Here is a 24,113-nt window from a genome sequence, read left to right as displayed (position 1 = left end):
ATCAGCGCTTTTTGCGGCATCTGATTGGTCCGTTTCAAATACCTTGTTTCCTATTGGTCAGGATTTCGGTTTCTAGGAATTTTTAGGAGGATTACGTCACTTTCCTTTTATTCTTCCTGAAACCTGCGTGGATTCTAGGAACATTCTAGTTTTTTCTAGAAAATCCGATAAATAATAGAAAATATATTATTTCTCATGCTAAATAAATATGAAGCTGGAGGAACATAAATGGCTGCTATTTATATATTTCCTACTTTTTCTCGCATGGTAAAAGCATGTGAGTAAAAATAATTGGACATATTTCTTCATTTTGTCTTTATCTTGTGTTTAAACGTATGTTTCCTTTTTTGGAAGAAGTTTTTTTACTATACATAAGGGGTTTTCTAGAAATTTCTAGGACCTTCTATTTCTCCCAGAAATCGTTCTCTTTCTAGAATCATCGTTTTTTTCTGGAAAGTTTTACATGAAATGCGTAATATTTATCGCATTCAAAAAACTATTGCGTAAGAATCGAGTTGGTAAGGTGATTTTTAACCATTCCCAAGTTATCAAAAGACAAAGACATGGCGGCCATGCTGGTGGACAGATACAAAATGACCTAAGGACAAGTCTTTTGTCAAGAAAAAGAAAAATTAGAGTCCAGATGAGCAAACTTTGGGAGCAAAGTCTCCTTTTACCTCCTTCACCGGTGGAGGAGATAAAAGGAGACTCTGCTCGCTAATTATTCATTACTCAGTCTTGCAAACCTGAATAGACAAAGGACTTCACTAATTCGACAGGAGTTTGTCCAATGAATCCCCTAAAGTTCAACCACCTGTGCCGTTCTAACAGATGTGCAGGAAGGATGAAGGTCAGTTCTGTTCTTCCTATGAATAAAGGCATTGTTCTTTCTTAACTAATAAAGCTCTAAAGTTCGGCAGGCATCATTGTAATAATTCAGCATGTTGTGGCGAATTTCAGATCAGACTGGAGTCAAGCCAATCTTATTTTGTAAAAAAGGACGAAAAGAAAGAAAAACAAATAGAAAGAAATAAAAGTTTCGCAATTATTATTCACATAACTGATAATATCGTATACCGCTGCATTAATATATTTTCTTGGGCCATGTATTCTGTTTTATTTCATTCATTTAGTAGACGCCATGTTTTCGTAAAGCTTTCTACATTCTTGAAGATCTTCTCGATTTCTAAGCAACATCTCGCGGTCAGCTGGAAGGTTCTTGAACAATTCAAAGGCTTTGCCAGCAGTAGAGTCAGGCAATGGTTTATAATAATATAGAAGGTCGTTTCTTGTGTCCTGTTCAGATGAAGGAAATCCAGTATTAAAGAAAGGGTGCTTTGATATTTGACTTTATATGGACTTTATTTTTGGATCGTGGGGGAGGGAGGAAGGGGGAGTGGGGAAAGGGGGGGTTGAAGTGGGTTGGGAGGTGTGGGAAGTCATCCAGATGAATGTTGGTGTAAAGGAATAATAAAGGGATTGAGGTAAATATAAAATGATACTCACATCCACTTTAACAGCCATTACGTGTTTCAGTAGGGCCAACTTTCTCTTTAGTAGCATAGTGTCCTTGAAAAAGATGAATAGAATCAAAGCACGAAGAAAAGAAAGCAAGGACGAAACCAGGGAAAAGGGACGAAGTAAAGCAGAGCTCGAGAGGAGAGGCGAGGCGTAGCGAGGCGGGTCGGGTCGGGGAGAGGAGGGGAGGGGAGGGGAGGGGAGGGGAGGGGAGGAGAGGAGAGGAGAAATGCAGTACGGATGGAAGGAAAGAAAAAATGTAAAGGATGGGAAAAGAGACATGTGGTGAATTATTACCTTTGGGTCAATTCTCTGGTAGATAAAGGCGTTCACATGATGAACAGCAACAAGATAAAAGAATGGACACCAACGTGGGCTGAAAGACGAAACGATTTGCAATCATTGACTTATTGCATTTTCATTTCAATAGTTTTAAAACGTGTATTATTATTGCCAAACTTTCTTGTTAGACTATTCGACAAAGTTTCGCCGGGCTCCGTGCATGGCAGTACAAAACTGGTTTGGGGAGGGGGGGGGGGGGGGGTTAAGGGGAAATTGGAATGAAGGAGCCCATCCCGCCCCATCCACAGTCTAATTTAGGGCATTACGTAACCTAAAAGTCTACCAACTTACCGTACATCCTGGTTTGATAAAGCGCGCAAGTACAAGTATAAAAGAATATCATCTTGCTCAACCGGGTACAAGAAGTAGTCCAGGGGGACTGGCACCTAAAATCAGTAAAATACAAAAAGAAACACTAAATATGAGCAACTATTGGACAATTTGCCAGAGGCAAGGAGTCATTTATTCATTAATGTTGAAGTCAACGTGCGCATGCTCCACAAGTTATTTTTATGCAACACGAGTTTTCTGGACTAGGACTACGCACTCTCTTGCCGTTATTTCCGCCCATTTATTTACAGGTACATCAACCAATCAGAAGATGGTATATATTTTAGTCGAATGGTAACAGAAATAATAATTTTCATTTGAACAACAATGCAACGCGCGCTAATAATTCGGGACCGCCTGTTTACCAAGCTTTGCTCATCTCAAATTCACTGCAGTCATTGATAATAATAATAATAATAATAATAATAATAATAATAATAATAATAATAATAATAATAATATTTATTTATACACGATAAGTTATAATCGTGTTCTAATCCTAGGTCCTAAGCTATACTAGTCCTCTCACTCTCACCCACACACATTCTCTTTCTCTCTCTCTCTTTCTCTCTCTCTCTCATTCTCTCGATCTTATCTACTACTAAGCTAATTATTACATAATTTAATATTTTGACTGGAAAGAGTTATTACATCTTTAGTTGAGATATGTCCTTTTTAAGTTTTTTGTTTGAAAATAACGGGGCAACTCGATTCTCTGGTATTGTTGTTGAGTGCGTTCCACAGTTTTGCACCCTGGTACCTTATTGCCTTTTTTCCATGATTGACTGTATGGAAAAGAGGCAATGTTATTTGGTTGGAACTACGTAGGGAGTAGCCAACATCTCTCTTTTTGATGTGGTCCTGCAGTTCCTGGTTGGAATCTAGGTTGTAGTAGCACTTGTGCATGAAAACACCCAGCTTGATAGTGTAAAAGAACTTGAGGGGTCTCCAAAGCAGTTGGCGCCTTATCTCTGTTCTTGGGGTGTTCCAGGGCAGCTGGTTGATGACACGTGCAGCTCTGTAGTGTAGCTTGTCCAGGTTATCCATGAGTGTTTGAGTACAGTTACCCCAAAGTAATATACCATAGGTGACGGCTGGAAGAATGATCTTGTAGTAGAAGTCTTGTTTTACAAGTTTGGGAAGGAAGTAGAGCGATTTGAGTAGATTTAGTTTTTGCACAAAAGATTTAGTGAGTTCTGTTACATGGTAAGACCAAGACAGCTTGTCATCTAGTTCTAGGCCTAGACATCTGGTGTGTTGGACTTTCTTCAGCGATGCTTTACCAAATGTGACGTCTGATAAGGGACCAATGAATGGAGAACGTCGCAGAATCATGTACTCGCACTTGCCAGGGTGAGCAGTCATCCGGTTTGTGTTGCACCAAGCGTACATTCGATGGAGTACAGCATTTATTCTGTTGACTGCAATATCGGTTGTTTCGCCAATGGTGAATATCGTAGTATCATCAGCGTACATGTATAACCCTTCTCTTAACGTTTCTCGATTGAAAGGGTTTTATTAGAGGAAATTTTAAGTTTCCAAGTGAGTTTACCAAGGGTCTCGATATTCAGGTGTCTGGTTCTTGAATCTAAACCAACTTTCGCGACATTAAATAATTCAATTCAACCAATCAACGACCAAATGACTATGAGAACAAAAAGGTGTTCAAATAATGATGATCCTGCTTGTTTGAAAGGTTTTGTCGTTTCGTTTTCGTTTCCATACGGTCTTCGTATTTCTAACTAATTTTACTTCTTTTTTTTTTTTTTCTTTTCAATTTTTAAGTCTTCTTTTTAAGTTTAAAATTTCCGGTGCAAATTTACTCAATAACGCGGAAAAAAGATTCTAATATTTCTTCAGGTCTTGACAAACAGCAATGACAGCCAAGAGTAACAACCCCAACAACAATAACAACCACGACGACGTCGACGTCGAAGACAACGACAAAAATAACAAATGAAAAAAATTAACGAGTAGCGATGGTTAAAATGTGTAATTGGAACTAAAAAACAATGTCTCGTTGAATTATATTTTCTGCCCCTTGCGAGTTAAATTGAATTAAAGTACGTGACGTCATAGCAGAACTATCCAATAAGCTGTCATCTTCAATGGCCACAATCGCTGATTTATAAGACGATGACGTCACACGCTATTTGAACAGCTAGTATTCACGAATCGCTAGATAAGCGAGAAAGATATGTGATTCATGATAACTGGCACGGCTTACTTAGTAAATGATGAACAACACAACAGAACGCAATCTAACACTGGAAACATGTTTGGAAGGCAAGGAAGAAGAAGAAGAAGACAAAGTTATCATGATTATTAAGGTGATGGCTTACGTGACCGTTCTGTTGGTGAGTCTGGTAGGAAATTCATTGATCATAGCCGTGTATTATAAAAGAAGGACATATCCATCCGCACACGGGATGCTTAACGATGCGCTCATCGTCAACCTATCTTGTTCCGACCTTCTAATGGTAATATTCGCTATACCCGAGAGAATAACCCGGCTAATTCAACACCAGCGCTGGATGATGCCGGGAAGGTTTGGGGTTCTAATGTGCAAGCTGGTAAACTTCAACGAAGCAGTTTCAATCGTGGTATCTCTTTTAACTCTTGATGTGATCGCTGTGGAACGATTCATGGCTGTGTTTTATCCTATCAAGAGATCTGTGTCTAGTCGCAAGATGAAGTCTATTATTATAGCAACTTGGTTGATTGCAGTATCTTATAATTCACCACTACTCTATTATTCACAACTGATCCATGAAGGCACTAAAACATTGTGTAATGCAAGGACTTCGATGTGGGATACAAAAACATGGCTTTTCTTCTACTTCGCTCTGGTCTCCATAACTCTAGTAACCGTTGTTGTTTGCTATCTGGCAATATTTGTTAAAGTCTCGAAAATAAAACAGAAGAAACTGAGCGCAAATCGTAGACAGAGGATGATCATTACACGGAGAGTGCAAAGAACAAGTCTAGCGATTATCCTAGCGTTTTATCTTTGTTATCTTTGTTATTGGTTGAAACGGCTATTGTGCGCGTTCAATCACCTCTTTCACGTCTGTAAAAATCCAGTACTAGGATTCATGTCCGTATATTTGGCCATTACAAACAGCGCGTTGAATCCTATCATCTGTTTTTCCTTCAGCGCAAACTTTCGCCAAGGAATAAAGCGGTTGATAAAGCTTTAAGAAAGTCATTGTCCATCGAGTTACAGATGTGTCGTTTCAGGATTGTTCATTCGTAGATAAACAGGAAAAAAATGTCTAAATCTGCCTGGCGCCACACACTATGCGCATATTCGTGCATAATAATATTTGTACAAATCTCCCAAAATTTCTATTTTCTCATTTATTTATCCTTTAATATTTCAAAATATTGAGGTGCGCATAATCCACAAGATACGGCCTCTCTCTCTTTTGGGGGGGGGGGGGGGGGGGGGGGGGGGAAAGTCTAATTACCTGATTGACAGAAAATGACACAGCTCGCAAAGTGCTCACGTGTTCATCCCACAGCGCATGACGGAACCTGATGTGGTGTCTCTGGGCCAGAGGTAGAACCAAAAAACTAGCAAAGAGAGGGTCACCGAATGAAACAGCTGAATATTGGGATAATAAGGATATGTAACTGAAAGTAAAAAGAAATAAAGTTATTTCAGTTGGGTTTAAAAGGGAGTTCGATTTTCACTGATGTGACAGGTTGAGTAATGGCGAACTGTCAAAAAGATTAAAAAAGAAAATCTCTCTCACTTTTGCACAACTCCTTTCTCATTCTTCTTTCACTACTCCAACCTTTTTTTTTTTCATTTCCGCAGCAAATAAATAAATGAAAAGAAACGAAACAACAACACTACCAACGACAACAAAAACACAACAAAATTGATGCATGCAAGTAATAATGAATTTCCTATAAACAGGAGAACACGTTCCCTTGCTAAAAATAAATAAAATACCCTAGAGCTTTGCTGCTCTAACGATACCGTCCACAATAATCACACGTACATTATTCAAAATCTTGGATAAGGGATAAGCCTGACAAAATATTGAACTCACAGATCATAAAAAGAGCTGAGCCCAGCAACTTTTCCATTGAAGTCCAATTGTGAAAACGACTCTGGGCGTGTATAGATATGGAGTAGACTTTTAACGTAATTACGGACCAAACGATCAAGGAATAAGTCACTTCCTGAAGATGAAAAACATCGAACAACTGACATTAGAAACTGAAGCCGCACACAATCTTTCCCCTTTCCCTTGTCTCCTTCGCAGCCGTCATTAGTTTCGGACCCAGATCCTCACGGGCCCTCTTCACTAGTGGCCCGTGAGGATCTGGGTGCGAAACTAATGACGACTTCATAATAATAATAATAATAATAATAATAATAATAATAATAATAATAATAATAATAATAATAAGACGAATATTTATGCAGGATAAAGACCCTTCAACAATAATGCTGTTATCAATGGGGGTCCTGCTAAAAATAACATAAAGAAACTAAATGTTAAAAAAACTAAAAATAAAAAATAGTCTCTAAAATAATAAAAATATAAATTAGATCATATATAATAAATTCAATTATAGTGTTCATCTAAAAGCTTTTTTAAAATCCTTAAATTTTTTTCGGAGGAAACTACCCTTTCCCAAGCGATTCCTAAATAGGGGCAGTAGTGAAAAACAAAACATTGGGTACACTCATGCGCGAGGACTGCATTTGATTCGTCGTGGTCAAATGCTACAATCCTGGACAAAAGTATTGGGACAGATTGTTCTTTTCTCCTCCCCCCCTCCCCCAAATCAATGTTGGGGCAAGCGGGGCGTTTGGGATGATGTGTGGTTTGACCAACATTGAGTTGAGGGATGGGGGGGGGGGGGGGGGGGGGAATGGCGTATAAACATTGAGAAATTAGGGATATTAAGACAATATTTAAAAATTTAGCGCAGACTTTTCAAGTGTCCCAATGACTTTTGTCCAGGATTGTAGCTCTGAAAACGAGCGAGCATGCGCTTTAGTGCTTTATCCTGTGCTAGTACGAGTATGCATTCGTTGAACATGAATTCTGAATCGAATTCTGAATCTGAATTCTGAAAAGCATCGGCAGAAGAGAAGCGGTAGAACTAGAATTTCAGCAATTAAAAGGACTTATTTTAATTTTTTTTTCTATAATTATATCTGTATAAATAATACTTTCAATATCCTCTAGAAAAAATTGTAAAAGTCTAAAAAATTTAAGCACCTGTTAAGAAAACACACATGAGCCTGGCAACCCTTGCTACCATGGTAACGCTCGTCAAAGAGACTGGGCGCCATTCTTCCAGCATCTGGATCATCTGCAGTGTGCACGTGACTGTTTTTATCATTCCCATGGAGACCTCGTCAACCCCTCGACCTTTCATCTCTCTGTAAGAGACGATTGTAAATAATGTTACGAATAATAATCCTACAGATAAAGAGATCCTAGAATTCACCCTATATTCTAGGGTGACTGCGCACGCTCGAAAAATATCGTTTCCTGATCCTCCGTTCCTTCTGGTCAGCAGCGTGAGATATAATAAAGTATAAAGGACGCCACACAAACTACAACTCTCCGGAGTAAGGTTATCAGTTTAAAAAATCATAACTTTGAATCCAATAGACCATGTATTATTGTGTTTCATTGCTGTTTATCAAGTGTTGTTTTTTGAATGAAAGATGTTGTTAGGAACAACTTGTAGTAGTATTTCATAAAAAAATATAACTAGCTAAAAACTAGTGTGAGCTGCGTCGGTGTTTCTAATGAAACAATAATGATGAAAAGGTAAATTATACACCGTGAAAAGATGAAAAAACTTACTGACGTTTCGGACGCTAGTCCTTCGTCGGAGTAAAAGAAGAGTAGTATTTCATGTGTATTTTGATAAACGGTTTAGGAAAGTTTAGCGCGTAAGTCTTTTACCGATTTTTCCTTTCTATAAGACACAATAGGCTGGTCTGGGAATAACCGTGAGAGATATAGGTTATTAGAAATGAGATGGGAATCATGATAGGGATCATGAGGAATGCGGATGCCGAAGACAAAGTTTAAATTTTTTAAATTTTTTTGAAAGAAAAAAGCTGGGCAAATAATTTAATTGTGGTACATATAATCTTACTTGACGAAATTCCCGCCAATTCTACGCAATACCCTCTCATTTATTTATTTTTGTTGGAAAAAAAACCAGCTGCATTTTCGTTAATTTTCATTTCCTGTCTACAGTCGTACAAAGACATTTCTGGTCACGTGATTACTTACGCGCTGAGAGTTTGGTTGTGAAGATCCACTATAGGTTCGAACATCCAATCAGCGGGCAACAAAGACTCACGTGACGGCGGCAACAGAAGCGATGGAATGTCATGTGGCTGGTGAAGGGCTAGACTTCTGACAGAAAGAAAAAGCAATCCCAAAATTACGTAAAAAGCTATTTTTTTACAAAAATCATTCACAATTCTTGACTTGATGGCTTTTGGATCCACTGAGAAAACATCTAGGTCCAGTTGTACGAATTAATATTTCAAAGCCGACAATGAGGACTGGACGGGATTCCAAGTCCAAGCAATTAGTTCCAGTGCGAGGCGCAGCCTAATTTCGCGGACCTGAAATCCCGCTAGTCCGATATTGGAGGCTTTGAAATGACTTCTCGTGCTCATTAGTATTCAACTTGGAGTAACTGGAACAAAATTAATTCAGTCCTAGGGCTGAATTAATTTTGTTCCAGTTACTACAGACTGAATTCAGTCCATTTACATGACTTTACCAGTTTTCAAGTAACATCATGTGAACCAAAAATAGCCCATTGATTTTCCATTGAAACCCATCTGGTTTCCTCATGAATCATTAATGAGTATGAGAAAGGTTGGATAGCTCTATGCGATGCATAAATCCTTATCCAGTTGATAAGTCGATGCTGTTATCCAATACATTTTTTCCACTGGATAAGGATTTATCCTTCGGATAGCGCTATCCACCCTTCGTACAACCGATGGTCTAGTCTACTAACCTAGATGCTGCTAAAGCATGTCTCATTTTCCCGAACGACCCCATATACGTAGACTTTATAGCCAAAAGGTTCCCATGAGCCTCGCATAACAGCTCGTTCTGTGTGAAACACCTTGGCTCGCTAGTCAATAACTGGGGAGGCGTGGGTCTTCCTTGGGATTTGATGTTCATCTCGGATAACTCTTTTGCTACACTAGTCGCTTCTATTTCTGTGGCTTCTCTGTACATAAAAAGAGGTCGTTTGTTAAGTTTGATATTTATAATTTGTAAAGCATTGTTCCCACAAGCGTGGGTAATCGTCATTGTAATCTTCGTGGTTAGCTGGATTTAAAACTCAATGTGAATATTCGTAGTGTTGGCCATTCCGAGTTTGAGGAGTGCATTTTGGGGCAGTTTTAGAGGGCGAAATAGACGCCATCTTGGACATTTTTACCTCCTAAATCAGCCCCACAATGCACTGCAATACCAACTCGACCCAGTATTTTCCTCAACTTAGGAGTGGCTAAAGAGGCACTGTCATAAGTCCCAAACCATCCTTTATCGTAAAGCTAGGGACTGAAGGTTTTGCAAGATCGCAAACTCATTTTGTCATGACTTCGATTACGATTGACCCTTACGTCGTTAAAGTGCCTATCACCCTTCTGACAATATTCACAGTATTAATTCTACATGGGGTAAGATGTTGAATAACACTAAAAAATATATAGTTTAAGTGCAACTTCTTGAAGTCTTAGAGGTTTTTCCATGCCATATGCTAATGCTGTGACGTATGAGGAGTAATCATTTAATATACAAAACACTACTGGTACAGATAAATTAAATTTGAAATACGTCATTGTTTTCCCCCATTGCTCTTATAGAAATGATTGCAAGTTAGTTTTCCCATAGAAGCCGGTGTTTCGAATTACGAGGAACAACAAATAACCATAAATGACTCCTCATACGTCACAGCATTAGCATATGACATGGAAAAACCTTCATAACTTCAAGAAGCCGCACTCAAACTATGTAATTTTTTCGGGTTATTCAACATCTTACCCCATGTAGAATCAATACTGAGAATATTGTCAGAAGGGTGATACGCACTTTAATGTGAACGAAGCATTCTAATTTCTATTTTGAACAACTGCGAACAAAAAAAAGAAAACCTTGATTCACATACGAAAACAGGCAATACTTACGGAAGGAAATCAGGATTAAAAAGAACAGTAGACATAAGATCATGAGCGTAGTATTCATCCCCTGATCGAAGTCGAGAGAACACAACTAGTGCCGCAGTATGGCATGTGGAAAAGGGCGTTGCCAGGTCTTTAACATCCACCGAACGTACCTAGAATAAAAGGAATACAAATTATATTTAGCGATTGTATATTTCGTCTTTATCTCTACTTCCTATCATGTTTATGACCTGAATCTAATTACGAGTTGGAATTATTAAAATGCGTTATACCTATTCAGTTTCAAGGGAAAGAACACTGATGGCAAAATGGTGCAAAGTAACAACACGGCTGTAATAGCGAGACAAGCGCAGAATCTTTTGCTACAATTGCCATTCAAAGGGTTTCCATGACATCGCTGGAAAGAGGAATATTTTCCAGGGCACGTGCCTATGTGATGTCATGGAAACGCCTTGATTGACGTCCGCTAAAACCTACTTCCGCACGTGCGATTGAGGACGACTTCAACGACAATTACTGGTGTATCAAGTAAAATCTTTGTGATTTATTATGATCTTTAGAGCAGTTTAATGCCGTGTTCCAGGTATTTGATTGGATGAAGAGTAAATTCTCGAGCAAAGTGATTGGTCTGGAGTATGCCTTGCCGCGGTTGAAACCCGCCGTGTTCGTCTCCTGTTATACGAGAACTGCGCGGTTAAAACTTACAAAAAATACATACCACTAAATAAAACGTCTTGATAACGAAGTATTGTAGGTGATGTACAAAGCGACCAAAAAATGACTGAGAGAGAACCTGTCGTAAAAATAAAACTAAAGTTTAACTTGGAAAACTTCTGGATGCAATATTTCAATTATAAAAAATGTACCTTGTCTTGGTCATATGCATAAACAATAAAAACAATATTACTAAGAGCAAAATACACCCTTTAATCTTGGGCGTAGTATTTTCCCATTTCAGACCACGTGTCATTCGCTAGAGTATCATTTCTTTGTTTGACGGTTGCACAAACTTTTGAAATGAAAATTTAGGAAAAACAGTTAAGATATCTTCGATTTTACCTCTGGCTTCAATGACGCCTTTCTAACATAATCCAGCAAGTCTTCTCGTGTGACAAAAGGCAAAAACTAAAAATACAAAATTAATAAATAATAAATAAGTATTTTTTAATATAATTTCTCAGATTAGACCATGAGATTGTTTCAGGGTTCCATCTGTGAGTTAGCCATGCCCTGACTCAGATTAGCCCAGAGATTGTTTCAGGGTTCCATCTCTGAGTTAGCCATGCCCTGACTCAGATTAGCCCAGAGATTGTTTCAGGGTTCCATCTGTGAGTTAGCCATGCCCTGACTCAGATTAGCCCAGAGATTGTTTCAGGGTTCCATCTCTGAGTTAGCCATGCCCTGACTCAGATTAGCCCAGAGATTGTTTCAGGGTTCCATCTGTGAGTTAGCCATGCCCTGACTCAGATTAGCCCAGAGATTGTTTCAGGGTTCCATCTCTGAGTTAGCCATGCCCTGACTCAGATTAGCCCAGAGATTGTTTCAGGGTTCCATCTGTGAGTTAGCCACGCCCTGACTCAGATTAGCCCAGAGATTGTTTCAGGGTTCCATCTCTGAGTTAGCCATGCCCTGACTCAGATTAGCCCAGAGATTGTTTCAGGGTTCGATCTGTGAGTTAGCCATGCCCTGACTCAGATTAGCCCAGAGATTGTTTCAGGGTTCGATCTGTGAGTTAGCCATGCCCTGACTCAGATTAGCCCAGAGATTGTTTCAGGGTTCGATCTGTGAGTTAGCCATGCCCTGACTCAGATTAGCCCAGAGATTGTTTCAGGGTTCCATCTGTGAGTTAGCCACGCCCTGACTCAGATTAGCCCAGAGATTGTTTCAGGGTTCAATCTGTGAGTTAGCCATGCCCTGACTCAGATTAGCCCAGAGATTGTTTCAGGGTTCCATCTCTGAGTTAGCCATGCCCTGACTCAGATTAGCCCAGAGATTGTTTCAGGGTTCCATCTCTGAGTTAGCCATGCCCTGACTCAGATTAGCCCAGAGATTGTTTCAGGGTTCCATCTGTGAGTTAGCCATGCCCTGACTCAGATTAGCCCAGAGATTGTTTCAGGGTTCCATCTCTGAGTTAGCCATGCCCTGACTCAGATTAGCCCAGAGATTGTTTCAGGGTTCGATCCGTGAGTTAGCCATGCCCTTACTTAGATCAGCCCAGAGGTTGTTTCAGGGTTCGATCTGTGAGTTAGCCGTGCCCTGACTTAGATCAGCCCAGAGGTTTTCCAGGATTCAATCTGTGAGTTAGCCGTGCCCTGACTTAGATCAGCCCAGAGATTGTTTCAGGGTTAAATCTGTGAGTCAGCCGTACCCTGACTTCAGACCAGAGGTTGTTTCAGGGTTCTCTCTGTGAGTTAGTCATGCCCTGACTTATATATCGAAACAGAGGTTGTTTCAGGGTATCGATAAAAATTGAAGGTTTTTCCTATATCTGCTAGCCATCTCTCACCTTCTGAGCTATGCCTTTATGTACCGCCATGACACTACACAGCAGACGTGTGAACGATGTCATAAAAGCAACAGCTTGTCCATTGATGATAGGTTCAGAATGCGTGCCCGAGTTCATACTATTTGGTGATTCATAGTAACATGCCAGGGACCCGTACTCTGGAAGACTAGGAATTCCTCTGGGTAGAAACACTGAGGTGCTAGCAGTATTCGATCTGGGAGGAAGTGGATATATCCTTGGTTAGACAAAAGGAAAAAATAGGAAGAGAGAGACTTGGAGAAATATAATGAGTTAGTCAGAGGTTCTATCCATTTTGATGTTATCCTTCACAACATCATAGTTAACCTTATCATAGTATGCAACATTAGAACTGACCAGAAAAGATATAAACACATCATCAGTTTCATCATGACCATTATCATCACTATATCATCATCATCACTATTATTGTTATCATCATCAGCATTGCTATCATCATCAGCATTGTTATCATCATAAGCATTGCTATCATCATCAGCATTGTTATCATCATCAGCATTGTTATCATCATCAGCATTGTCATCATCATCAGCATTGTTATCATCATCAGCATTGTTATCATCATCAGCATTGTTATCATCATCAGCATTGTTATCATCATCAGCATTGTTATCATCATCAGCATTGTTATCATCATCAGCATTGTCATCATCATCAGCATTGTCATCATCATCAGCATTGTCATCATCATCAGCATTGTCATCATCATCAGCATTGTTATCACCATCAGCATTGTCATCATCATCAGCATTGTCATCATCATCAGCATTGTCATCATCATCAGCATTGTTATCATCATCAGCATTGTTATCATCATCAGCATTGTTATCATCATCAGCATTGTCATCATCATCACTATTATTGTCATCATCATCAGCATTGTCATCATCATCAGCATTGTCATCATCATCAGCATTGTTATCACCATCATCATTGTTATCATCATCATCATTTTTATCATCATCAGCATTGTCATCATCATCAGCATTGTTATCATCATCATCATCATCATCATCATCACTATTATTGTTATCATCATCAGCATTGCTATCATCATCAGCATTGTTATCATCATCATCATCATCACTATTATTGTCATCATCATCAGCATCACTATTATTGTCATCATCATCAGCATTGTTATCAGCATCACCATTGTTATCATCATCATCATCATCACTATTATTGTCATCATCATCAGCATTGCTATCATCATCACCATTGTTATCATCATCATCATCATCACTATTATTGTCATCATCATCAGCATTGTTATCAGCATCACCATTGTTATCATCATCATCATCATCACTATTATTGTCATCATCATCAGCATTGTTATCAGCATCACCATTGTTATCATCATCATCATCATCACTATTATTGTTATCATCATCAGCATTGTTATCATCATCAGCATTGTTATCATCATCATCATCATCACTATTATTGTCATCATCATCATCATCACTATTATTGTCATCATCATCAGCATTGTTATCAGCATCACCATTGTTATCATCATCATCATCATCACTATTATTGTCATCATCATCAGCATTGCTATCATCATCAGCATTGTTATCATCATCATCATCATCACTATTATTGTCATCATCATCAGCATTGTTATCAGCATCACCATTGTTATCATCATCATCATCATCACTATTATTGTCATCATCATCAGCATTGTTATCAGCATCACCATTGTTATCATCATCATCATCATCACTATTATTGTCATCATCATCAGCATTGTTATCAGCATCACCATTGTTATCATCATCATCATCATCACTATTATTGTTATCATCATCAGCATTGCTATCATCATCAGCATTGTTATCAGCATCACCATTGTTATCATCATCATCATCATCATCACTATTATTGTTATCATCATCAGCATTGTTATCATCATCAGCATTGTTATCATCATCACCATTGCTATCATCATCAGCATTGTTATCATCATCAGCATTGTTATCATCATCAGCATTGTTATCAGCATCACCATTGGTATCACCATCATTGTTATCATCACCACCATTGTCATCATCATTATCGCGAACGTCAACGTTATCTGCATAGCTTACCCAAGGTTTTGAATCATTGAAGCCATAAAAGAAGAAGTGCAAAGAGGTAACAAAATAGTTGTAACTAAGTCTTCAATATCTTGTAATGACTCAACTGGAACAAATGATGGCTGTTGATTGAAATGGCCAATTAAATTCTTCAAACATTTCAGGTGGGCACTGAATGAAAAAGTGATCTTAATGTGAACAGTATTGCCTACCTGAGAAGATAGCTTGGAATAGAAAGAAGCAAGAAGATTACATGCTGAAGACAGAAGAGAAACATAGGAATCCTGCAAATAAAATGATCCAGAAGTCAATAAACAAAAAGTGAGAGAAATTTGGTTTAAGGAAGAAAAAATAATGCAAACGTTTTGATTGCAATGCAAGAGACAACAGAAGTAAGGTAAAATGTACTGGTTCAGAAATGGGCAGTCTGAACAATCGCCAATGTAAGCTGATGCTTGGTAAATGGTTGGTTGGGTGTTAGTGGTTAATTTTCCACACATTAAAAAAAACATTTACAAACCAACCATTTGCAACCCCATTTTTATTGTGTGAATTGTTCATTTGCAATACAAATACCAGGTAACCCCTGACAAAAATCACCTTAATACTGGGAGTATCTTTGTTGGGCTGTGGCCCGGTTGCCATGGTTACCTCCTTGCTGGGGGTTTTCTCATGAAACCGGATCCCACGTTGGTACCTAGCCCAAACTCATCAGTCAATGAGTTTTAATGTGTGAATTGTTCATTTACAATACAAATACCAGGTAACCCCTGACAAAAATCACCTTAATACTGGCAGTATCTTTGACAGCAATAATCTCTGCCGTCCATCTGCTCAAAGCACAAGTCACCAGAGGAAGAAATCCCATAACATGAGACCAGTTAATAGGTGGAGGGGGTAAAGAGTCAGCATCCATGTTGTCACCATCACTGGCGGCAGAAGCTGTCATTTTTGCATGCAACTCAGCAGTTGTCCCAGCAACGTGAATAACTTCTTCCAGCAGCTTTACTGATGCACAAAGTCTTTTACATTCCGGGGAAGTTTCTGGTTTTAATTCTTTTTTGAATGAAATGTCTTGGATTTTCTGTAGATTTTGAATGAATGTTGGGAAATTTTCTCTGAAATAGAGGTAAATATTTTAAGTTGTAGAGAATACCACAGTGAGAATATGTATCAGCCAGCAGGCTGTTTGAGGGGGTTGTTATAAAAGTGTTTGATAGACACAGATGGACATTTTGATGGACATTAATCAAGATATTTCCATAAATGTCCATTTTTGAGGCACGTTCCATCAGAAACTTTGTGTTTTTGGACAATGTCATGGGAAAATGTCATGTCCTCCACCACAATCCCATTTTTTGCTCACTTATAAATGGTACAATTGCATGCATCCTATAAAACCTTTTAGCTAGGGCGTAATGATTTCTCATCTCTAGCATAGAGTAACATTTCTTTTTTTTGACAGTTGCACATGAGAAAATGCAAAATAAAGATACAACTAAAACAAATAATCTTATTCTCAAGGAAATGACAAGTGGTCTGTGATGGAAAATTAATACAGCTTGTTAAAAGAGCCTGACTCTGATGCAAATACTGCTTTTACCTAAATTGATCACATGCCAGTCCATAACTGATGCACACCGTCCAAGTCCTAATGCTTTCTATGTACAAGTTCATGGCATCATCCAGAAAAAGCTGAATATCTTTAGGGTGGAGTGCAGTGTAGCATAAAATACTTTCCATCATGCCATGTTTGGAAATCTGAAAATATAGTTTGGTACAAAAGTATAGATAAAAAAATATATTGCACAGTTCTTTATTATATATTACTACTATTTTAACCATTTAATTTTTTTTTGATTTGCTTTTTTTGACATTTCTAAGCATAACAAAAAACCTAATCCCCATTTCTTCATTTCTGCTTCCCTCCCCACCTCTCCTCTCCTCCTCTTTCCCTTCTCTTTACTTTAAATGACTGCAACCCACTCTATACCCACCATGATAGCTGTTATATTTCTACCACAGCTACATATTGCTCTTAGCAGCATCATGGCTTCTTGTAACGGCACACCATATACATCACTTATATCTTCCATAGTTTGTTCAACCTTCTTCCAAGAGATGGGAAGAAAATTAGAAAACAAGCTTTCCATCAACCTTGGACATTTAGTAACCTCATGGCCAGCTTCAGTTGAATGGCTGGTTATTCTTGTGAGGATTGATAGTATACTACGAACAGTTGTTGGCGAAGGTCGGCATACTTCAAGGATATAACGAAGACGAGGCAATATACGCATTTGAAGAAGACCCTGTTGAAAACACAAATAAATTACAGTTAGTTATAACTGTTAGCAGTTGAACTTACAACAAATTGACCCTCTCCTGGCTGGAGAACCCTATTCCAGTCATACAAGAACTTTCCAAGTGCAATATTGATAGTTAGCGTATAAATATACATATTTATAATAGAATAATAAACTTGCAGAAGAACATAAACACTGAATTATGGAATCAGTCCATAAACTTGCCTTGATGACATCTGTTTTTACCATTTCTGCATCAGTTTTATGCTTGGACTCCTCATCGTCATCAATCTTATCTTTATTCTCTTCATCATTTTCTGGTCTGAGTGAAGGAAGCTCTTGTCCATGATGCCATTCAAAGACTTGAGAAGCATATAGCTGTTAAAAAATCACTCAAAATGTAATTACTCTGACATGCAAAATATCGTCATGATAATATAAATAAAGTATCAATAGTATTTGTTTGTCTCTGATTTAATTATTGTCATTGTTATTGACTTTTTGAACATTTACCAAAGGCCTTCGTCAGTAAAAATGATGGCTTGTGCACAAATTTCAAACATAAAATACTGTTAGTTAACTCTCTTTTGATGCCCTTGCTTGCAGGTGTGAGGTTTATCTAAGAGGGTCTTATAAATGTCTGGGATTTGAAGACAGTCATTTCCAGCATCCCTTATCTCACAGTAAACCAGTAAGAATAATCTAATAGTACTAAATAATCTCTAGAGACATTATTAGAAAATGCTTTGTCTTCAAATGAAAACCATAAGTTAGTTAACATATTAAAATAAAAGATGTGCAAAATTAAGTTTCAAAATATGGGGGACAGTTTATCCTGTCACAAGGCTTAGCTCTCATCTTTAATTTTTTTATTTTAAATTGCTGAACTATTGGAAAAAATACTAACCTGATCATTGGGAACAACTACAACTGCTGCAAGACACTGAACAGCAACTGCCATCACTGCATCAGCAGTATCATCCAGTGCCCAGCGCAGCAGAAAAATAATACCAGTATCAAGTAGAGTCTGTAGCACACAACCTTGTATCACATCACAAAACCTGCCTTGTGTGTCCTGGAAATACCAGTTTAAAGCTTTTAAAAATTATGTCCTTGTTGGGTGAGGGTAGCAGTTTATAGACAATGGCTAACAAAACTGTAGCCCTCAGTCCATGATCAAATTGGCATATTTAGAAGTTGGTCTTAAGGACAAATGGGGAGTGTGTGTGTGTGTGTTGGAGGGGGGGGCGTGTGTGTGTGGGGAGGGGGGGGGGCATGTGGGGGGATGTGTGGGGGAAGGGGGGATGGAGCTGGAAAATCCAAAGAACACCCTTGCTTTGAGGGCAAACTTTGTCCTTGTCCAGTCAAATGCCTCTTGGTACTTGTCCTGTCAAATGTCAGTCTTCTTGACCAGTCATGACATCCGATTTTTAGCCCTTCTCCTGATTTTTCTTTTCTCAATTAGTAAATTCTAAGTAGGACTAATGACTCTATGTGGATGGCAATCCAATTGTTCAATTAAGCATTTTACCTGTGATACTATCCTAGCTAATGTTTGCAGTGCAACAACTCTCTGCTGTAAAAAGTTGCTTCTTGCAAGCATAAACAACTCTTCTAGTGTGTACCCAGCTGCCTCAGGATTATCACCATGGTGATGAAGTCCGAGATTGACAGGTACTTCAGTATCTTTGGTTACCAGGTTACCGTTGAAGGCAAAACGAGCTTGATTTCCACCCTAAAAAATTGGTGTAAAGGGATGAATTTATGAACAGGTAATTGAACAAATGAATGAACCAACAAACCAACCAACAAACCAATGAATGATAAAAGGATCAAATGAATGGAGGAACAAACAAATGAACAAACAACAAACAAATGAACAAATGAACCAAGGAAAAAACAAACCAGGAATAACAACCAAACAAGTAAACCAATAAACAAATGAATGAATAAATGATTGAATGAACGAATGAACAAATGAATGAATGAGAGTGTACCTCTTTTCTAACTGCACTTGGAGCAGGACAATCTTTCATCCATTCAAGTTTTTCTGGTTCAATATGGTCCATATGAACCCATTTTTGAGAGGAAGCCATTTCAGCCAACTCTTCTACTTTAACAATTTTTTCCTCTGAGTCATTCTGGGATATCACATTAACTTTGTCATCAAAATGAACCCGTTTAGCCTTTTCTTCTCCAGCTTCATTGGTTTGATATCCATCCTTCTCTAAATCCATTGATTCTTCACTTTTTAAGTTCTGTATTCTGTCATCAGTATTTGACATTCCATTAGAGTTTTTCATTTGTTCTGGAATAATTCCTTCACTTTCTGTTTCCATCTTTTCTTCTTGATGATTTTTGTTAAAAGTCTTCTTTTGCAATCTTGACTGAAGAAACGATAACAGCCCAGAATCTGGTACAAATGAAAGTCATACAACTTTATAAAAGTTCAAAAGAGACATAAATGTGATAATACTCATTGTGGTATCCCTGTGGTGAAGACACATACCACAGGCAACCCAACAGTGTTACTCTATAGCTTGTGTCACACTCTCAACCTCAGAGCCCTGTCATTCTTACTGCGCATGCTCGACAAAATGCCAGAAACTCTGGAAAACTTTAGCATGTTGCGCAGATCTATGTCAGTGCAGTCAGCTGACACACAGACCAAACCCTGAATCAAACTCTGGGCTGATCAAGTCAGGGATGGCTAACTCACAGATTGAATCCTGAAACAACCTCTGGGCTGATCTAAGTCAGGGCATAGCTAACTAACTAACACATTGGAATTTAGCATCTTAGGTTTTGCTGAGAGAGGAAAACTTGGAGGACCCTGAAAAAAATTTCAAATCGTAGATAGGGAGAGACCTTGGAACAAACTCTACTCTAAGACTTATATGATGATACTCCAGGAATTGAACCTGAGACCCCAGAGGGAAGAGGTCAGTGTCTACCCCTACACCACCCTTGATTCCCAGAAACTTAGATTTACAGTAAAACAAAGTAACAAACCTAATGAAGATTTCAACCTTGCTTGCTCCTCCAAAATTTCTTCTTTTGACATGGTAGCCAGTCTATCGAGATTTTCCTTGTGAATATTTTCCACTTCTTTAGCTGCTGAGTTTTGATTCTCTGCTCCAGTGATTAACCCTTCTCCACTTACAAGGCTAGAAAGAATAGCAACATTCCCTTTTGGTGCTTTAGGTTCAACTTCTTTTGTCCTTGGAGCAAAAGTCGTGGATGTTGCAGCTGAAATACCAAATGAATTTGGATTTGAAGCTTTAAAATGCTGAGCAAATAGGCTTATTTTCCCTCCATCAGCTGCTTGCTTTTTGTTCTCCTCCTAGAAAATCATAATTAGATTTTAAAAATTTAACATCTGCTAGATGGTGTACCGTGGGTGTTTGCCAGATTACCTAATTCCCATGCATGGACTGGTTACTTCCATCACAGCCAGTTAAAGCACCTAATCTCGAGCTTTTCTTCATTCCCCCAGGAGTTAAAACAATGTTTATTTATTTCAATAATTCACCAGTCTAAATTATTAAATTATTGATAAAGATAGTATAATCCTATATTAATATTTTGTTAGTAAAATTGATTAATTTTTATTTAGATACAGTACCTCAGAGATGTTTCCTCTGTGCAAGACCTCTGGGAATCCTTTTTGTAAAATATTGCTAGGCAAAAAAACTTGACTCCTCTGAGTGTCTCTTTCCTATAAAAAAATATATAATGCATAACTTTACTTCATAATATCTTATTCTTTGACATGATCGTTAATTAAGATTTCAGATTTAATTAAACGATTAAGTGTGTGTACTCAGTAAGGCAGGGGAGGGGGATCAGGTAGGGTTATATAGTTTTACTTTCTTCATCCTACCAGCGCTCGACAGTAACATATATCTAATAGTCTCAGGCTAGTGAATGTTTGCTATGGACTAGTGAAAATATATAAAGTAATAATCCACAGTGGCTAGCTCAAGGACTAGTGCCTAAAAAAGTTAGTGCTGAGCCCTGCCTTCATGGTATTATAATGAACATGGGTGGTTTTAAATAGAGACAGTGAACCTTATCAACACCACTTATAAAGTAACCTTCACCAAGGTCCAGGTAAGATAGTTTAGTACTTACCCTAATTTCACTAAGTACTGTTGATATGTGGCTCCTATCATGCCCTAAAATCACATAAAACTCAAGTTTAAAATTAATATAAACTTAGAAAAACCTTTGAGCACTTGCAGCAGTTCTTACTTTCAAGCAGTTCTGCAGCATCCTCTTCATTGTCATCTCCAGTAGCTGCAGTCTTTACAAATTTGTGAAAAAAAGGATATTAATGTAAATACTTGTTTAATTTTACTTCAGTTATGATAAATATAAGTCAAGTTAATTACGAGAAATTTCACATAATGATAGCACACAAAGAGCAGCTATTTTTGACGTGCATCATAGCCACCATGTTGATGGATGATAACACAGCATTCCTCATTAGGTACTCTTGCTAGATCAACCATCATGGCAGCTGTTTTTCATTGTCATTTATATCTCAAGGGATTTGGAGTCATGTGTTTGCAACCAAAGAATATTTGATATACAGAGGGATGGTATAGGTTGCTATCAATAGACGTCCTGGAGGTTGTTTTGATCTCTTGTTTTCTGGTTTGATGTCGTGAAAATAGTCAAATACAATAGTTTGAGGACTTATTTTAATATGTTTTGACTTAGCATCCACTAGTTGCCTCCCAGTCAACTGCTTGTTTGCCCCCCGGTCCACTCCAAAAGGTCAGGTGATTGATAGTAAGCCAGGGCTGTCAACCCCCGAGACATTCAAATCTGGAGAATTGATAGGGAAGGGACATGACGTCACAGCGCGTCAAAAAGTGCGCGAAAAGATATCTTTCACTTTGTAACATTTGATGTGATTGGTTTATTTCTGACCATTCATATTATCGCTTATATTACAATGGCCTGCTTGCAAGAACAGTTTATGAGGAACGTTTTGATTTTGTTAGCGACAAACAACATGAAATTATTGGAATATCACAAGACAAGAAATGGTCAGCTTCTGGGATTACCCGGGAGATTTAATACTCTAATCTGGAGACTGGGAGACACGGTCCAAAATCTGGAGACTCCCGGTTTATCCGGGAGAGTTGACAGCCCTGTAAGCAATGGCTGAAGATTGAATAGACAATGAACCAACTACGACACTGAAAGACTGTATGGGTGGATGAATGGGTGGCATGGGATGGGATTAGACAGATAAATGGATGGATGAATGGGAGGTGAGGTGGGGCAGATAGATAGATGGATAGGTACATACCTTTATATTTCTAAACATTCTTTTTTCTTTGAATTTGGATTTCTTTTTTGGAGGAGCCATAGCACCAGCATGCAAATCAGGTAAAACTTGTGGTAGTCCTTGATTAACACAAAATAATATAAGGACATTCAGCATTCAGCTACCATTTAGTCATGTAAGCTTACAGTACATAAGCTAGGGTTAGCATTCATTTGCAAACGTTCATTAAACTTATACATGTTCTTATTTAAACTTGACATAAAATTCTTTAAAATCTTCTAAACTCGACCGCATCTATAAGTAGAAAGCGTATATTTTATACTTTGTAAGTCTACCACATCTCGTTGAGAATGTGATTCAGGTCTCTTCTCTCCAGTCACACATGCTTGTTCTTGTTCGCCTTTCTTTGCTCGCACAACTGTGGCTGCTGGTTTACCGTCATTTACAATAAACTGTTCTTGAAACTTAAGGAGGTCCTCTTCTGTTTCCCCTCGTTTAGGTCTACCAGCCATAATGATTAATATTTCGTATTCTTCGTTGTAGTATATTTATATTACTAGATTGAACTATCGTCCGCCATCTTGGAAATTAGCAGCCAGGCGATCTTGGCCCAGAATGCAAAACGGTGAGAGAAAGCATGACAAAAACGCGCGAAACGAGCGCCAGCCATGCGAAACAACGCGAATGGCGCATTCTCTGCTAAATTGAAACGGCAGAAACAAAGAAATTCGTTGACGCGCACAGTGATGGGAGAACAATGATAGGTTAAAATACTAGATGGGGTTAATACTATTTCCGATAAAGTCTTCTCCTTATTCTGGTGTTTCATGTCACATTCCTAAGAATCGAATTTCACGGCGAGCAAAGAGAATCTCTTCGGCTGCTGGGTTTCAAACAACTCATGAACGGTCTGTAGAAATACTAACTGAACGTAAAAATGTACGATTTGCAGCAGGGGCGTTCATGTAAGACCTGCATGTTGACATTTCTGGCAATTATTTGGATTTTCAAACTTTCTTTTTGTAAAGGGATTTCATCTAGCTACAACAGTAAGTAACCAGCAGCTGTATCCTTCAGTCGGCGTATAAGTCAAAAAGGCATATTAATTTCGCAAGGAACGAGCCGCGTCTTCGATAGCTGAACTTCATATATTAATATATTTTCTAACTAAGACGAATCAGCAAAGAAAGCGCTAGCATACTAAGACTTAACATCCTCACACGCGGAAGTAACGACACTGGAAAGTTCCGGTCATCTTTTTAGCGTATCAGAATTGTCAGTTTATTTAGAAGTATTGAAAATAACGACTTTAAGTCGATATTTAGAAATGACGGCTTCAAACGATATTATTGAGATAAGGTTCAGTCCGATAAGACATGGGCTCCTATGCAGCCGCTCGACGACACTAATAGCGCTGCTTTGGAAACTAGCCAAGACTAGGAAGACTGAGCCACATCATGATCGCTGATGAAGCTTTACTATC

At 38.4% G+C, this 24,113-nt stretch overlaps 3 protein-coding genes across 3 annotated transcripts in view; 2 read left to right on the top strand and 1 right to left on the bottom strand.

Annotated features, from left to right (window-relative positions):
* Positions 1 to 644: 644 nt before the first annotated feature.
* On the bottom strand, positions 645 to 23,422 carry LOC116301724 (RNA polymerase II-associated protein 1). The gene is made up of 28 exons (XM_031710827.2): positions 22,953 to 23,422; positions 22,652 to 22,749; positions 21,583 to 21,634; positions 21,463 to 21,506; positions 20,954 to 21,046; positions 20,341 to 20,671; positions 19,326 to 19,741; positions 18,860 to 19,063; positions 18,236 to 18,403; positions 17,554 to 17,706; positions 17,023 to 17,334; positions 16,629 to 16,786; positions 15,810 to 16,143; positions 15,238 to 15,309; positions 15,038 to 15,147; positions 12,900 to 13,113; positions 11,453 to 11,518; positions 11,112 to 11,186; positions 10,397 to 10,545; positions 9,217 to 9,435; positions 8,472 to 8,597; positions 7,437 to 7,600; positions 6,252 to 6,384; positions 5,661 to 5,826; positions 2,152 to 2,246; positions 1,816 to 1,894; positions 1,507 to 1,569; positions 645 to 1,296 (listed from the first exon to the last, which is right to left on the bottom strand). The coding sequence occupies exons 1-28, from the start codon at positions 23,140 to 23,142 to the stop codon at positions 1,126 to 1,128; spliced, it is 4,455 nt and encodes a 1,484-aa protein (XP_031566687.2). The 5' UTR covers positions 23,143 to 23,422; the 3' UTR covers positions 645 to 1,125.
* On the top strand, positions 4,389 to 5,610 carry LOC116301727 (RYamide receptor). Its single transcript, XM_031710832.2, has one exon. The coding sequence runs from the start codon at positions 4,425 to 4,427 to the stop codon at positions 5,388 to 5,390; it is 966 nt and encodes a 321-aa protein (XP_031566692.2). The 5' UTR covers positions 4,389 to 4,424; the 3' UTR covers positions 5,391 to 5,610.
* Positions 23,423 to 23,475: 53 nt separating the features above from the next.
* Positions 23,476 to 24,113, top strand: part of LOC116304977 (uncharacterized) — a 28,194-nt gene continuing 27,556 nt past the window's right edge. The window contains 1 exon segment of the mRNA XM_089040746.1: positions 23,476 to 23,679. Coding sequence (XP_088896872.1) covers positions 23,568 to 23,679 — 112 coding nt within the window. The 5' untranslated portion in view covers positions 23,476 to 23,567.

Source organism: Actinia tenebrosa, unplaced genomic scaffold (assembly GCF_029948245.1).
Source record: "Actinia tenebrosa isolate PJP-AT-01 unplaced genomic scaffold, QUT_ActTen_1.0 PGA_scaffold8__29_contigs__length_14323225, whole genome shotgun sequence".
Taxonomy (NCBI): Eukaryota; Metazoa; Cnidaria; class Anthozoa; order Actiniaria; family Actiniidae; genus Actinia; species Actinia tenebrosa.
Note: the sequence above shows the minus strand (reverse complement) of the source record. Positions and strands in the feature narration are given on the sequence as shown.

Bases quoted from the DNA above. Each gene is read 5' to 3' on its own strand.
- LOC116301727 (XM_031710832.2), top strand. From the start codon at position 4,425: ATGATGAACAACACAACAGAACGCAATCTAACACTGGAAACATGTTTG.
- LOC116301724 (XM_031710827.2), bottom strand. From the start codon at position 23,142: ATGGCTGGTAGACCTAAACGAGGGGAAACAGAAGAGGACCTCCTTAAG. The intron at 19,064-19,325 runs GTACACTCTCAT...CCAATTTTTTAG, and splicing joins CAAGTGCAGTTAGAAAAGAG to GGTGGAAATCAAGCTCGTTT. The intron at 1,570-1,815 runs GTAATAATTCAC...ATCTTTTTCAAG, and splicing joins ACCAGAGAATTGACCCAAAG to GACACTATGCTACTAAAGAG.